At 42.2% G+C, this 14926-nt stretch overlaps 1 protein-coding gene across 8 annotated transcripts in view; it reads left to right on the top strand.

Annotated features, from left to right (window-relative positions):
• The first annotated feature begins 9684 nt into the window (after positions 1-9684).
• Vps13b (vacuolar protein sorting 13 homolog B) overlaps positions 9685-14926 on the top strand; it is a 570082-nt gene continuing 564840 nt past the window's right edge. For 7 of the 8 annotated variants that reach the window (XM_087557395.1, XM_087557397.1, XM_087557399.1 and 4 more), the window contains exons 1-2: positions 9685-9929; positions 10094-10269. Coding sequence is in view for 5 of the 8 variants with exons in the window: in XM_087557391.1 (XP_087413517.1) it covers positions 10123-10269 (147 nt within the window). In the remaining 3 variants the exon portion in view is untranslated. The remainder of the gene's footprint in view (positions 9930-10093; positions 10270-14926) is intronic. The other variant, NM_001134886.2, reaches the window with a different exon arrangement.

Raw genomic sequence — 14926 nt, forward strand, 5'->3', positions numbered from 1 at the left:
CTCAACTGCCAATAGTCCCTGCCAAGGATGAGGACTCAAGGGCCCCACCGAACCATGGTTGAGCTTTAACTAAGCAGATCTTGCTTGGGTCTTGTGCAGGGAACCACAACCCTTGTGAGTTGATGTGTGCAACAGCTATGTCACATCCAGCAGTCAGGACTCACAGCTTCCCCTCCATTCCAGTCCTCCCCCCGCCCCCAGCCAGCGTTTTGCGTTCTCAGAGATGTTCTCTGAACCATACATTAGGGTTGTTGATACAGACAATTCATCCATAGCCCACACTTTGCTGGTTAGGAGTTTCTGCTTTAAACACTACCCAATGAAGAAAGCACATCTTTAACCAAAGACAGACGCAGCACAACCCACGGGTATAAAGGCAGACACCCAGAAGGCAGCTCGGCAGCCTGAGCACTCAGCAGAACAAAACAGCAGCCCCTCTAGGGCCTATAGTCCCTCAGTTTAGGACTTTTGCCACATATACTTTATGATATTAATGTACATACTTTTCATGGGTGCTAATCTCAGAAAAGATTTTGTTTTTAGCAAAATCAGCACCATTTAGTAAACACTTAATAAGCTATCTTAAAAAGTTCTAACAGTGGGAGGTTAAGAAAACACTGTTATAGGTTTTCACAATATATGGAAATTGTGTTCTTCTATGTGGAGAAATAGCACAGAGACAGAGGGCCATGTAAATCAGCAGATTCTGAGGTAGTTACTAAGTTCTTACCAGTTTCCTTTGCAGACAGGCTTCTGCTGTTTCTAAGATCTTCATGGGTTAGCTCATAAACTGAAGTCTTTAATTAATTGTGAACTAATTTTTGCTTATAACATTTTAAGAGTGCACGTTCATTCTTTTGCAAGTAGATATCCAGTTTTCTTAGTAACATTTATTTTCAATTATTATTTTCCAACTCACATGCATGTCTACAATCAATTGACCATAGATGTTCTGGAATTATTCTGTGCTTTGTATGTCAGTCCAGAATTATGGGATTATTATCATTTTGATTATTGACAGTGTATAGTAACTTTTTAATCTTTTGAGGTAGAGTTTCACTTTGTAGCCCAAGCTGGCCTTGAACTTGCAATCCTCTTGCATTAAACTCCCAAGCAAAGGCACATGACATTGCACCTGGTTCCTAGTAATGCCTTGTCCAGCACAGCTTGAGATGGACATCTCTGGGGCAGGGAGGAAGTGAAGAAATGACAGACATGGAAAAAACTGGGTTCCAGTGGGACTCTGTGTGGTTATTGAAATAGCTCTGAAAACCTAGGAAGTCCTTAGTGTAAACAGAGTAGGCAGCCGAACGCTCCTGTGGGGGGAAGAGGCTCTGAGCCAAAGAGTTATTTTTGTTTGTTTTCTTCTCTTTTCTTTTTTTAACTGCCCCAGTCGATGGAAGGGGACTGTACTTGGTCCCGGGGTCACAGGCCAGGTATGGCCCAGCTCTATTTGACCTTCTTCTGGGGGCGCAGGTTGTTGGTGTGGCCGCACTTCTTCCTGCGGCAGCTGACTGCACGGGGTGCAGGCGTGTGTAGCACTTGTGGCAGGTCATCTTGTCACAGTTGTACTTCTGGGCAAGCTGACGAAGGGACGGCTCGATGATGCCACCGAGAAGGTGCAAGGTGGACCCTTCCTGGATGATGTATTCAGACAGGGCACGACCATCCTATTGCCAACAAATACCAGCTTCTGCTGGTCAGGTGGGATGCCTTCCTCGTCCTCCTTGGCCTTGATATTCTCCAGGGCGGCACCATAGAACTATCTATCTCACTTTATGCTCAGAATTGCACTCCCCTTCTCTCAGAGCTTCCGTCATCTAACAAACGAGAGGTTCCAGAAGTCAATGTCCATGTTCCTGGCCCTGTTTGGGTGTCATTTTGCTGAATCCTGCACAGCTCCAGGGACTCCCCTCTGGCTAGAGGCCGTGGGATCAGGTGGACTGGTCTCTGCTGGAGAAACCCCAGCTCCCTGGAGTCTCGCATGTTTATTATATACTGGGGAACAGATGGGTCGGGTTATTGTATACAGCTGAATAAGGCAATCAAGTTATTACATACAGATAAACAAGAGGCAGAGTTATATGCAGCTAGACAAGGATGTGGGCTTAGCTAATCTCAATAGAAACAATATTTGTAGGGAAGCAGTTTTCGGATCGGAAATATCCCATAGAGAGAAAACTATGGTGGGCATTTTCTGCACACATTACCAACATCCACATATGAACCATAGGGAAGGCTTTGCCACTTCCCTGTGAGTCTGTGAGGTAGCAGGAGGCTTTGCCATGTCCCCACAGGTCTGAGGTGGCACTCATGTCAACAGCACATATTCACACAGGACTTCACTCACTCAGAGCTCTCTCTCCTCCCCCACACTGTAAGCTATGAAAACAGGTAGTGTGAACCTTCTGGTCCTCAGCTCTCTGGAGACTTCATAGGATAAACCTGTTCATTTTTGTAAACAAAAAAGCACCTTTAAGACTCGTGTGTCTATTTTACAGTGCTCCAGAGTGGGGATAGAAGTCAGGGCCTGGAGCACTCTCCCACTAAGGTAAACCTCTTCTTTCCTCTCTCCAGTCCTCAGGTAACTGTCTTGCTATGTACTCCAGCATGGCCAGGAACTGGCTGAGTTTCACAGAATGGCCTTAAGGTTTCGGTCTTGACTCAGACTCCGAGGTGCTGGCATTACAGCTGTGCTACCATGCCCAATGAATATATTTCTGTATTCCTTTGCATTTTATTACCACCTTAACAATATTAACAGTATTAAGCCCTACCACTCACAAACACTTGTTTTGCTTTCTAGTTTTAAAATAGTTATTTATTGTGTGTACATGCATACACAAGAGCATCTCTGCCTTATCTTTTCCACCTCAGTCAACACTCTGTGTAAAAAGCCCACGAGCACAACCAAAGATGAACTCATTAATGCCTTGGCTTAGTTGTTCCTTAATCAAATCAAGTTGGAAACATGGAAGTGCTCATCACAAGTACATTTTGCTTAAAGTGGTCCCAAGCACATCAACTTCTTCCTCACTTTTGGAAACATTATAGCATACACTATGATGGGATTCATTATACATTTTCACACATATATATTATGCTTTGTTCTTAACCTTCTCCCCCCACTGCCCTCTTTGGTCCTGCTGCTCCCCCCACACCCGTGGTTCCCTTCCTACCCTCTTTTTACTTTTGTGTTTTTTTTTTCTATTCTTTTTTTTTTTTTTTTTTTTTTCGGAGCTGGGGACCGAACCCAGGGCCTTGAGCTTGCTAGGCAAGCGCTCTACCACTGAGCCAAATCCCCAACCCCTACTTTTGTGTTTTGAGTATTCCATTACCCTTTATTTGAGTCTCCTCCCTTGACTCCTCCTTCCTGTCTTGGTCCCCTTTTTCCATTTGAGACCCTTCTCCCTCCTAGATTCTACTTATGAGAGAAAACAGGTATATGTCTTTCTGAATCTTGTTTAATTCATCTAACATAATGATCTCCAGGTCTGTTTTCCTGAAAATATTATTTCATTTTTGTTTACAGCTGTCAACATTCTATTGTGTATAAACGCATTTTTAAAGAGTCTCCCTGACCTTAGCAGACAGCTGGCCTAGTTCCGTGTTTTAGCCTTGTAAGCAGTGCAGAAACGCACATGAAGGGTGTGTATTTCCTGGGGGTGTTGGCTTAGAGGCCTTCAGCTTTACGCCTACAAGCGATATAACCATGTTGTACAATAGTGCTAATTTTAGACTTTTGGAAACCTAAATATTGACTTCTATAGTTGCTGCATCAAATTCATGTCTACCAACAGTGGATAAGGGTTTCTCTTTTCTCCACAGTTTTGCTAGTATTTACTGTCATTGGTTTTCTTGTTGTTAGCAATTTTGATTGGGATTAGATGGACTCTCAAAGTAGGTGTGTGTGTGCATGTATGTATTATGCATGTTTATTTCGTATGTATTATGCTTGTGTGGGTATGTGCACATGTATGTAGGTACATGTGGAAGCCAGGGGTTTATATATAAGGACGTGGAAGCAGGAAGCAGGAAGCTTTTGCTCTTTGCCTCCTTACTCTGACTTTGCTAGCAATTCCATTTCTTTGGAATTCTAGCATATACAAAAGACCAGCTGAGACATCCAGCCTCACAGACTGAGCAACTGCTGGGTTCTTAGACTTTCTATTCATAGTCAGCCAGTGTTGGATTAACTGGACTGCTGCTTGTAAGTCATATGCCTTTGCAAGCACACACACACACAAAAAGAATTTTTGGCATAATTTCTTACATAATATTTTAAGGGGTGGGACTGATGGTACTGCTTCCTTAGGGGAGATAAACCCTTGAAAATCTAAGTACCAGAAAATGGTACCAGGAGTGGCTCTAGAAAAGAGGAGTGTAATGATGTAAGTACCTGGAATAGGCTTTTCAATTTGCTAACACTCTCAGGACCACAGCCTCTCCTGTCACTCAGCCCTCTCTCTCCTCGGAGCTCAGAGAGAACTGATAGCCCACAGTGTGAGCCGTTATACAAACTGAAGGAGATAAACACATCTGATTATCTTGATTTGCCAGTTGTAGTGGCAATGGGTTTACTGCCTTTGTACGTGAAACTGATGACAATTTTGTGGAAAATAAGGACATGCTGTTGCTGGTCGGCCACTCTTGGCTTTTCTGGATTAACGCACTGGCAAAACTGTCTCCATGTGCATATAAGACAGTCTAATGGTTTCTAAGTGTGCACTGGAAGAAGATTTTCCACAGAGCAGCCACGGAGCCTCAGCTGCAGAAAATTACTGAAGTCCTCATTGTAAAGAGCGGCTGAAACACAGCAGAAATTCACGTCCTAGCCTCAGAGTATGTTTGTGGTTAAAGTAAGGGCATTAATCAGTAAAGAATGGGATCCTGTAACTTGGCATGGTGTGTGTGAGAGGACACCACTGAAGTCAGACATTTGAATCCTCAGACTCTCAAGGGTTTATCTCACCTGAGGAAGCAGTACCCCCAGTCTTACCCCTTGAAACATTATATAAGAAATTACACCAAGATGCCTGTTGGTAGTGGCACATCCCTTTAATCCCAGAGGCAGACAAATCTCTGAGTTCAAGGCCTGTCTACAAAGTGAGTTCCAGAATAGTCAGGGCTGTACAGAGAAACCTTGCCTCAAAAACAAAACAAACAAAAAACTATGCCAAAATATAAGCTAAAAATGAATTTTACTATCTCAAAGTTTCTAATGTAGTTCTTGAATTCAGGGGCACTCTCCCTGGCTAGGATAAAGAGGAAGTTCAGGTTCAGGATCTTTTCTGAAGTGGCCAAGCACAGCTAGAGGTTCAGCATCTGAAGAACAAAATCTCAAGCACAGAGGCTGTTTCTTACTGTGGGGCCTTTCCCACTGTGTAGCCTGAGTATCACAATTGGCAGCTGGCTTCCTTCAGAGCAAAGTCCTACCATGTGAACAGTACCTCTACCTTACTTGAAGAAGTCACACACTGTCATTTCTGCCACAGTGTATTTTTTAGAAGTGAGTCATTAAATACATCTAATACTCAAAGAATCAGGCTCCATCTTCTGAATGGGCTGCTATTAACAAATTTGTGGGGATATTTTAAAAATTACTGCAAATGACAAGTTCTATAGGAAAATATTTTATTTTAAAAATTCAATGTGCATCTTAGGGTTACTACTGTTATGATAAAACACAATGAACAAAAAGAACTTGGGGGAGGGAAGCGTTTATTTGGTTTATGCTTCCATATTGCTGTTCATCACTGAAGTCAGGAACTCAATCAGGGCAGGAACTGAGAGTCAGGAACTTATGCAGAGCCCATGGAAGGGTGCTGCTTACTGGCTTGCTCCTGATAGCTTACTCAGCCTGCTCTCTTATAAAACCCAGGACCACTAACTAGCCCAGCGACGGCTCCACCCACCATGGGCTTGGCCCTCATAAAGTAATCACTGTACTGGATAGTTTTATGTTAACCTGACACAAACCTAAGTCATTTGAGAGGAGGGAGCATCAACTAAGAAAGTGCTTCTTGTAAGATCAGGCTGTGGACAACCTTGTAGGGCAACTCTTAGTTAGTGCTTAATGGTTCCTTCCCTGTTTGAATTCCTGATTTCCTTCTATGATGAACAGTGATATGGAAGTGTAAGCCAAATGAGACATTTCCTCAAGTTGCTTTGGACATGGTATTTCATCACAGCAATAGATAACGGGAATTGCTGTGATAGATCTGACCATGTTTTGGAGAGGATTGTGGAAGGACTTTGGAAGGTTGGGCTAGAAGAGCTACTGAATGTTGAGAATTTTCCTGCTGGCCCTTTGAAGATAAGAATATTGAGGGCAGTGCAGACTGTTTCCAAAATTTCACTGAACTACCTGAGGACCCAGCTACACCTCTCCTGGGCATATACCCAAAAGATGCCCCAACATATAACAAAGACACATGCTCCACTATGTTCATAGCAGTCTTATTTATAATAGCCAGAAGCTGGAAAGAACCCAGATGCCCTTCAATAGAGGAATGGATACAGAAAATGTGGTACATCTACACAATGGAATATTACTCAGCTATCAAAAACAATGACTTTATGAAATTCATAGGCAAATGGATGGAACTGGAAAATACCATCCTGAGTGAGGTAACCCAATCACAGAAAAATACACATGGTATGCACTCATTGATAAGTGGATATTAGCCCAAATTCTCGAATTACCCTAGATGCACAGAACACATGAAACTCAAGAAGGATGACCAAAATGCGAATGCTTCACTCCTTCTTTAAAGGGAGAACAAGAATACCCTTGGGAGGGAATAGGGAGACAAAGTTTAGAACAGAGGCTGAAGGAACACCCATTCAGAGCCTGCCCCACATGTGGCCCATACATATACAGCCACCAAACTAGATAAGATGGGTGAAGCAAAGAAGTGCAGGCTGACAGGAGCCAGATGTAGAACTCTCCTGAGAGACACAGCCAGAATATGGCAAATACAAAGGCAAATGCCAGCAGCAAACCACTGAACTGAGAACGGGACCCCCATTGAAGGATTCAGAGAAAGGACTAAAAGAACTTGAAGAGGCTTAAGACCCTATATGAACAACAATGCCAAGCAACCAGAGCTTCCAGGGACTAAGCCAGTACCCAAAGACTGACCCTGGGCTCCAAGTGCATAGGTAGCAATGAATAGCCTAGTAAGGGCACCAGTGGAAGGGGAAGCCCTTGGTCCTGCCAAGACTGAACCCCCAGAGAATGTGATTGTTGGGGGGAGGGCGGTAATGGGGGGAGGACTGGGAGGGGGACACTGATATAGAAGGGGAGGGGGAGAGGTTAGGGGGATGTTGGCCTGGAAACTGGGAAAGGGAATAACAATTGAAATGTAAAGAAGAAATACCCAAGTTAATAAAGATGGAGGAAAAAAAATTTATTGTGAATGACTCAGATAACCAAGTGCTTATAAACCTTACGCAGCTAGTGGAACATAATTCAAACTATTTTATTACATTTATGTGTATATGTGCGCATATATATACATAAGTGTATATATATATATATATATATATATATATATATATATATGTCAGAAGCCAGAGAAGAGTTGTAGCAGTCAATCCTCTCTTCTAACCACACGACCTCCAAGATTCCACTAAGATGGTCAGGCTTGGCAGCAAGTATCTTTAGTGGCTGAGCTATCTTACTGGCCCTGAAGTATACTGTAGAGGCTGAGAAACACTGTTCTAGCATCAAGTATTAAGATAAAACATTGCAGATATGATTATAGTACTCTGAATTCCATTCCTGTTTTATTCTATTTCCTCTTCTTTGGAGTTAATCCACCTAACTCATGAAACACAGATGCAAGCTTGCAATGGAGAACTTTCTTAATTTGCTAACGTACGTCTACAAAAATTCTACAGCTAACAGTATATTTAGTGGCGAGAAAGTTTCTGCTAAGCATCCAGTTCAGATCTAGATTGAGAATTACTATCTACCCAATTTGCCTCATAGTCTTTTAGAAAAGACTTCAAAAATATTTTGTGCTTATGTGAATGCATTAGAAAAGATGTAAGACTAAAGACCTTTGGGAAAGTCTACTCACTTGACAAACAATACTAATATAAAGGCATTGAACTTATTTTAACTGATTATATAACGACACTCAATTGAACATGGTTTGAAAATGACTGATTTTTAATACAACAAACAAACTGTGTCCAGGTAATGCTCTTAGGCTAGGGACTGGCACCTTTTTCTGCCTATAAGAGAAATCACATTTAGCATTCTACATATTGTTTTTTGCTAAAACATTTATTGCTTATTTTAGGAATCTCGGTAACATCCTGACAGTGTTTTATTAGGTTGTCACACATCTTTATATATTTGTGGGATTTTTTTTTTAATATTAAAACTTCTCAGCCATGGCTTCAACCTACTTGCTGTTCAAGTGTTTCTGGTAACAAGAAAAATGTTTATTTTGCTAATTAGGCTTTCATAACACATTACATGGTTATTTATTAAGGCTTTGGAGGAACCAGCTGCTGTGAATTAACAATTGCTTGATGCCTTTTCTGCATGTGAAATCTAATACATTACTTTCACAGTTAAAATGAACTTTGGCATTCTCACACATACCATTTCCTATAGCAATCACCAATTCTCTCAGGAGATAGTAATTTTTTTTAAGTTCAAAAGTTTAATGTATGAGTGGACACTGACTGAATAACCTATAAAGGAGGACTATTTTCAAAACACTGTGTTTTCCTCGAAAGTTACCGAAAGTTAAGAGAAGCTGGCTTAAAAAAAAAAAAAAAAAAAAAAAAAAGCAGCATATCCTGTGCTGTTTCCATCCACTTCTAAGTAGGTGTTTGAGTTTTTGCTGTTAGTCCACAAGTACCACTAAGTATTTATACATTTATTTTATCGTAGCATATTCCACATTGGCCTTAACACGGAATTTATTCCTTACCACTTAGTCTCTTTTGGCTCAGGGCTTATTTTTACATTCCCTCAGCTTTTTCGGCAGCTCCATATTAGATGGTAGGTCAGTCCTCTCTATTCCATGCACCTGTGCACGCTAACTAGAGATTATCTCACCTCTGTTTTGAGAACAAGATTATGTACAGTCTGGTTTAAGCGCATTCTTTCAAGTTGTACACCTTTGATCTCAACTGCATTCCCAGGTCCACCTTCCCGTCCTGGCAAATACACTTCAGCTGTAAACTTAAATCTTCCGCCTTACTTAGCTCCTCCCACCTGTCTTTTACCTCCACCCCACTGAAGCCCTGTTCCTCTTCCCAGTTCCTCCAGTAGCCACGGGAAACAACCGCTTCTCAATTTTCTGGGCTTGAAGAACGAAGGCTACTTCTACCACCTCCACGCGCCCTGCGTTCCGGCCGCCTCCTGGTTTCGGCTACTACAGCCTCTCGGGCCGCACTGGAGCACGTCCGGACCATCGCCTCTCCCGCAGCGCCACTTCCGGATTCCCGGTGCCTCCACTTTACCGGTCCGCCCCCCGCACCGAGCGCTTCGTAGAGGTCGTTTCTAACCCAGAGCTGCGGCATCGGGGGTCCCGGCCCTCCCAAGTGGGAGTCGTCCCACGTAGACGCGCTGGGTCGTCGTCCTCGCCGCGGAAACCTGAGGGACTGCAAAGCGGGCACACCGGAAGTGTCGCGGAACGCGGCCGGCGCGTCCGCGGCGGACTCCAGGTACCCGGAGGAGGAGCGCACGCCGCCACTCTGTGGCGTGTTTACCTTGGAGCGGGTGCGGCGGCGGCAGCAGCGGGCCTGACGCCAGCTCGGGTTCTATGGCCGGAGATCCGCCTGCGTTCCGGGAGTCGACCGCCTCAGGCTGGGCTGCGCAAGGGCCAGAGTGAAGGGGGCCGCGCTCTCCTCCCACGTCCGGGGACCGGCCACCTCCAGCCTCTTTGCCTACTCTTGGTCAGGTGAGGCGCACAGTTAGCGGGGAGGTCGCGGCCGGACAGGGAAGGTGTTCTTGGAGAAACCTGCGGCCGCCTGTTGGCCTCGCCAGGCTTCCCGAGAAGTGTTTTTCCAGTCGTTGCCTGCCGATTCAGTTACTTACAAAATTTCCGTCTTTACCCTTTTTCAGGATCTGACTTTGACGCCTGATTTTTGAAGATGCTGGAGTCGTATGTAACTCCAATCTTAATGAGTTATGTGAATCGCTATATCAAGAACTTAAAGCCTTCGGATCTTCAGCTTTCACTATGGGGTGGGGACGTGGTTCTCAGCAAACTCGAGTTAAAGTTAGATGTTCTAGAACAGGTAAGCTGTGCAGCTGTCATCGGAACATCTTCATCTTGATAGACATAGCCTGTTTATCATATTTTGAATGACATAAATTTCCTGTTAGTGTGTCTTGGCTAATGTGTAGTTAGAGACATCATTTTATAGAAAAAAAATACGAGGCTTTCTGCCTCATAAGGGCTTATTCTATTAGGATTTACAAACATTTTTTTGGCTGATAGAAAATCATTTCTGTTGTTTTTGCTAGCATAAAATTTCAGCCTGTTTACTCAGTTCTCAAGCATTGCCAAATATGCACATTCTTACAATGTCATATGAAGCTGGAAAACAATACATTCATGTTCTTCTTTTGGGTCCGTGGAAGAGTGTGAAAGACAGCAAGGGCACACGCATGTAGAGGAAAGTCCTGTTTCTTTTACGAGGAAAAATGACATTACTCATGGATCCTCAGAGATTGAGTAGACACAGATTGAGAAGGATGGTAAAGTTGGAAACATCTTTATTAATCACTTTTTAGGTTTTTTTTTTTTTTGCATTGAAATGATCTGATGCAAATAACTGACTTCAAAGTTCACATGCTCATTAATTCACTTACCACATTTAGCAGTAACATATGCCAAGTACTTCTGTTATGCTCGAGGATACACATTATCTGCAGGAGCTCAAGAGCCACAGAGCAGCTTTGTAGGAGATAGATAAGGGAGGACTGATCCGATGGTGATGGCTGTCAAGACTTTTCATGGTGTACTCTTGTTATTGGATAATCCAGACGGAGCACTGAGAAAATCAGCTCCTTCCCCATTCTTCTGCAGGCATTAGTGGATGTCTTTAATATTTTCATTTTAGTTTTTAAAAAATGCGAACAAATCCTAAGTGTGTTGGTTGAGCTTTAAGTATGGCTGTACCTGTGAATTCACCATCAGGATGAAGGCAGCGGGTGTCTTCAACACCCTACAAGATGCACCTGTGTGTCCACCACACCACACTCCCAAGACGCTGCTGGTCTCATTTCTGCAATTCCGTGTTACTCAGAGGAAGGAGTGACCTTAGGGCTGCATGCATGCTGGTCAAGCATTCTGCTGCTGAGCTCCGTGCCATAGCAGTTAGATTTCTGTCAAGAAGAGGTGTTTTTTTAACCTATTATTGAGCCTCAGCTAAATTGAAGTGATTTCTGTCTAGCAGCTACCGTTGCTTTCTCCTCCTCCTCCTCTTCCTCCTCCTCCTCTACTTCCTCTACCTCTTCCTCTTCCACCTCTAACTCCTCTTCCTCTTCCTCCTCCTCCTCCTCCTCCTACTCCTCCTAATGCTGCTGCTTCTTCTCTTCCTCCTCCTCCACCTCTAACTCCTCCTCCTCCTCCTCCTAATGCTGCTGCTTCTTCTCTTCCTCCTTCTAATGCTGCTGCTGCTGCGATGGACCCACAGTGCTGAGTCAGCAGCAGCTTGTTCTTTGTGTTGCTTTTGTATTCCATTGTATAAGGTGTCACAGTTTATCTGTCCTATCAGTAGAGCTTTTTGCTTGTTTATATTGTTGACTTTTATGTGTCAATGAACATTCTCCTGTGTGCATTTTTATGTACATAAGCATTAGTTTCCCTAAAACATATCTAGGACGTAGGCATATGTCTGATTTCAATATGTATTGCTAATAGTTCAACAGAGTATATTAACTTACAGTCTCATTTATGGTTTTAAGTATTTCCCAGTTTTCCCCCTATTTGGTATGTTTGTTGCTTTAAATTTTTGGCTTTCTGATGGATGTATAATGATGTGCCAGTGTATTTTATTTGAATATTTCTAATACACATTGGCGGATTATGTGGTTATCTTTTGTAAATTCTCTTTTTTTTTTTTTGACAGTGTGAATATTTACCTTTCTGAATTGCTGATTGGGAATTTATTTTATGTTGCTTTTGGCTCTGTGTATTGAACCTGGGTATCGAACACTAAGCTTGTGTTCTATGACAAACCTATAACCTAGTCTCCATTTCCCTTTGTGCTTAGGGCTGTTCCTATCCTGGATTAAGAAACCTTTGTTGTTGTTATTGTTGTTGTTTTATTGTTTAATATTTTTTGGTAATTCCTTCAGATTTATTGTGTATACCGTCTAACATTATAAGTAATGCTGGTTTTATGTCTTTTAGGCAGTGTTTTTTTTTTTTAAATGAATATATTATGTGTTAGATACCATCAGCCCTTACAGTTTTTAGTTTTATTATTGCACTGGCTAGAAGCTCTTAACAAAATGTGGAGCAGATGTGATGGGAATAGACTTTCTTTTTTGTCAGACAATTTGTAGGAGTTGGTTCTTCTCTTTACTAGGTGGATTCTGAGATTGAACTGGGGTCATCAGGCTTGGTTGGGCAACTTCCCTTACCTCCTGAACCATCTAGTCTACCATCCACTTTTATTTTTGTATTTTTTTTAATTTACTTTAGGTGTATAAGTGTTTTGTGTGTGCTTCTAGGCCTTGGAAGTCAAAGAAGGTGTCAGATCTCTGGAGTTAAAGATGATTGTGAACTGCCGTGTGGATGCTGGAATTGAACCCGGCTCTCCAGGTTCAAGTGTTCTTAACCTCTGAGCCACTTTTTCAGCTCCTGCTATTATTTTTGAAGTGTCTTTTTCTTTTTTCAGTTTTGCTAGATTTTGCTTTATGTATTTTGTGGCTCTCTTCTTGCATATTTTATCTGCTGTTCATGAATTGATCTTTTTAATCACTGTCAGGTGTCCTGTTTGACCTTTCTTGGTTTATTGGTGTGGCAATGTGTGTGTGTGTGTGTGTGTGTGTGTGTGTGTATGTGTATAGTGTCAGTGAACATGGCATGTGTATAAGGTATATGTGCATTTGAGCCTCTGCGTATGTGTGTGTACCAGAGGAGGACACTTGTGTCCTTGTATGATGGTGTACTTGTGTAGTGCCCTATCACTTTCCATCACACCTCTTTAGGCAGAGTCTTTACAGAGCCTGGAGCTAGACTAATAGCCCACAAGTTCCAGCAATCCTTCTGGCTTTCCTCAACCCCCTAGTGCTAGTGTTTCAGGCCTGGCTATGTCCCCCTCACCCCTTTTTTTAAACATTAGCTAAGGGGTCTGAACTCAGGTGTGTGTAAGATTTTATTAGTAAGAGCTGTTACTTAGGCCTATTCTTAGTGGATTTTTGGGTAGGGTTTTATGTAGTCTAGACTGGTCTCCTAACTATTGATTTTTAGTAACAATATTTTTCCCTCTCTTATGATGGTACTATAATTACTTTGCTTTTTGTAGTTACTATTTGCATGATATATGTGGTGGATTATTTTGCCTACTTGATACACTTGGGAGGAGGAAGCTCAGTCAGGAATTGCCTTCATCAGATTGCCTGGCATGTCTTTGGGGGCATTTTCTTAACTGCTAACTGATAGTGGAAGGCCTGGCCTACTGTGGGCAGTCCTAGACAGTTGGGTCTGGCCGTATAAAAAAATGTAGCTGAGCAAACCAGGGGTAGAAGGCCAGTAAGTAACATTTCTCCATGGCCTCTGCTTTAATTCCTTCCTCTAGGCTACTGCCTTGACTTCCTGCCTTGGTTTCTTTCCATGATGGCCTATAACATATTAGCTGATAAACCTTTCCTCTCCAAGTCGGTTTTGTTCAGTGTTTTATTACAGCAATAGAAAACATACAGAACAATATATATTTTGCTCTTTTCATTTATATTTTCATATCCTAAGTATTTGTTTTATAGATAGTGTATATTCATATGCTATTTTATTTTTAAATTGTCTGAGGTCTTTTTGTTTTGGTTGGAGTATTTAATTCATTTATATTCAGTGCTTATATGTATATGGTTGGATTTTCATCTATTTTCAAATTACTTTCTGTGTCTGACATCCCTTTTGTTCTTCTAGTATGCTTTTGCCATGCACTTTTATATTAAGTAGTAGAGATTTTTCTGGTCTTTATTCTTTTGATTCCAAATTATTTTTGAGTTATTGTCTTAGTAGTTGCTTTAAGGATTACAGTATACAGTTAATATACCACAATCTGAGATTCATGCTAATTTTCACTTCATTTTGTTGTGTAACTCTTTCTGGGGAAGATGGGAACAAATATCCATTTACTCTTAGAGATGGACAGCAGACCAAAGAAATGATGCTACAAGTCTGGCTTGGGGAGCTAGTGAGTGTGTTAGGATCACCTACGGGAGTGAGGGTGTCTCACAGGTACCTGCACCTAAGTCTTAGAGTGGGTAACAGTTCCTGTGTGTTGCATCCCTGGAGCCCAGTGCATAATTCCTAAGCTGTTCCATCAGAAGTCTGTTCTGCCTCCAGTAATTCTTTATTACTAACCTGGGGGAGGGGCATTGTTAATCATGTAACATTAAAAGCTTTCTAACCAAGGTACACTTTATTAGCTTTTTGAGACTTAGACGTCTGGAAGGAAATGTTTCTATTGGAAAAAATACGAAGCTAGTCATCGTAATGCAGGTACTCCTCAAAACCACCTTTCTGTCTGGTTTCTTATTTTTCTGGGGAAGCATGAACAACATTGATTGAGGTAGGGTACTGATGAAAGATCAGAGAAACAGTTGTATCCAAGTCTTGCTTGGTAAACTAGTTAGTTTCTTGTAGTTGCTTACAGGAGCATGGGTAAGGTGAGGGCTTATTTGGAACAGTGGTTCTTAGCCTATGGGTCAGGACCC

This window comes from Rattus norvegicus, chromosome 7 (assembly GCF_021556685.1).
Source record: "Rattus norvegicus strain SHRSP/BbbUtx chromosome 7, alternate assembly SHRSP_T2T, whole genome shotgun sequence".
NCBI classification, from domain to species: Eukaryota; Metazoa; Chordata; class Mammalia; order Rodentia; family Muridae; genus Rattus; species Rattus norvegicus.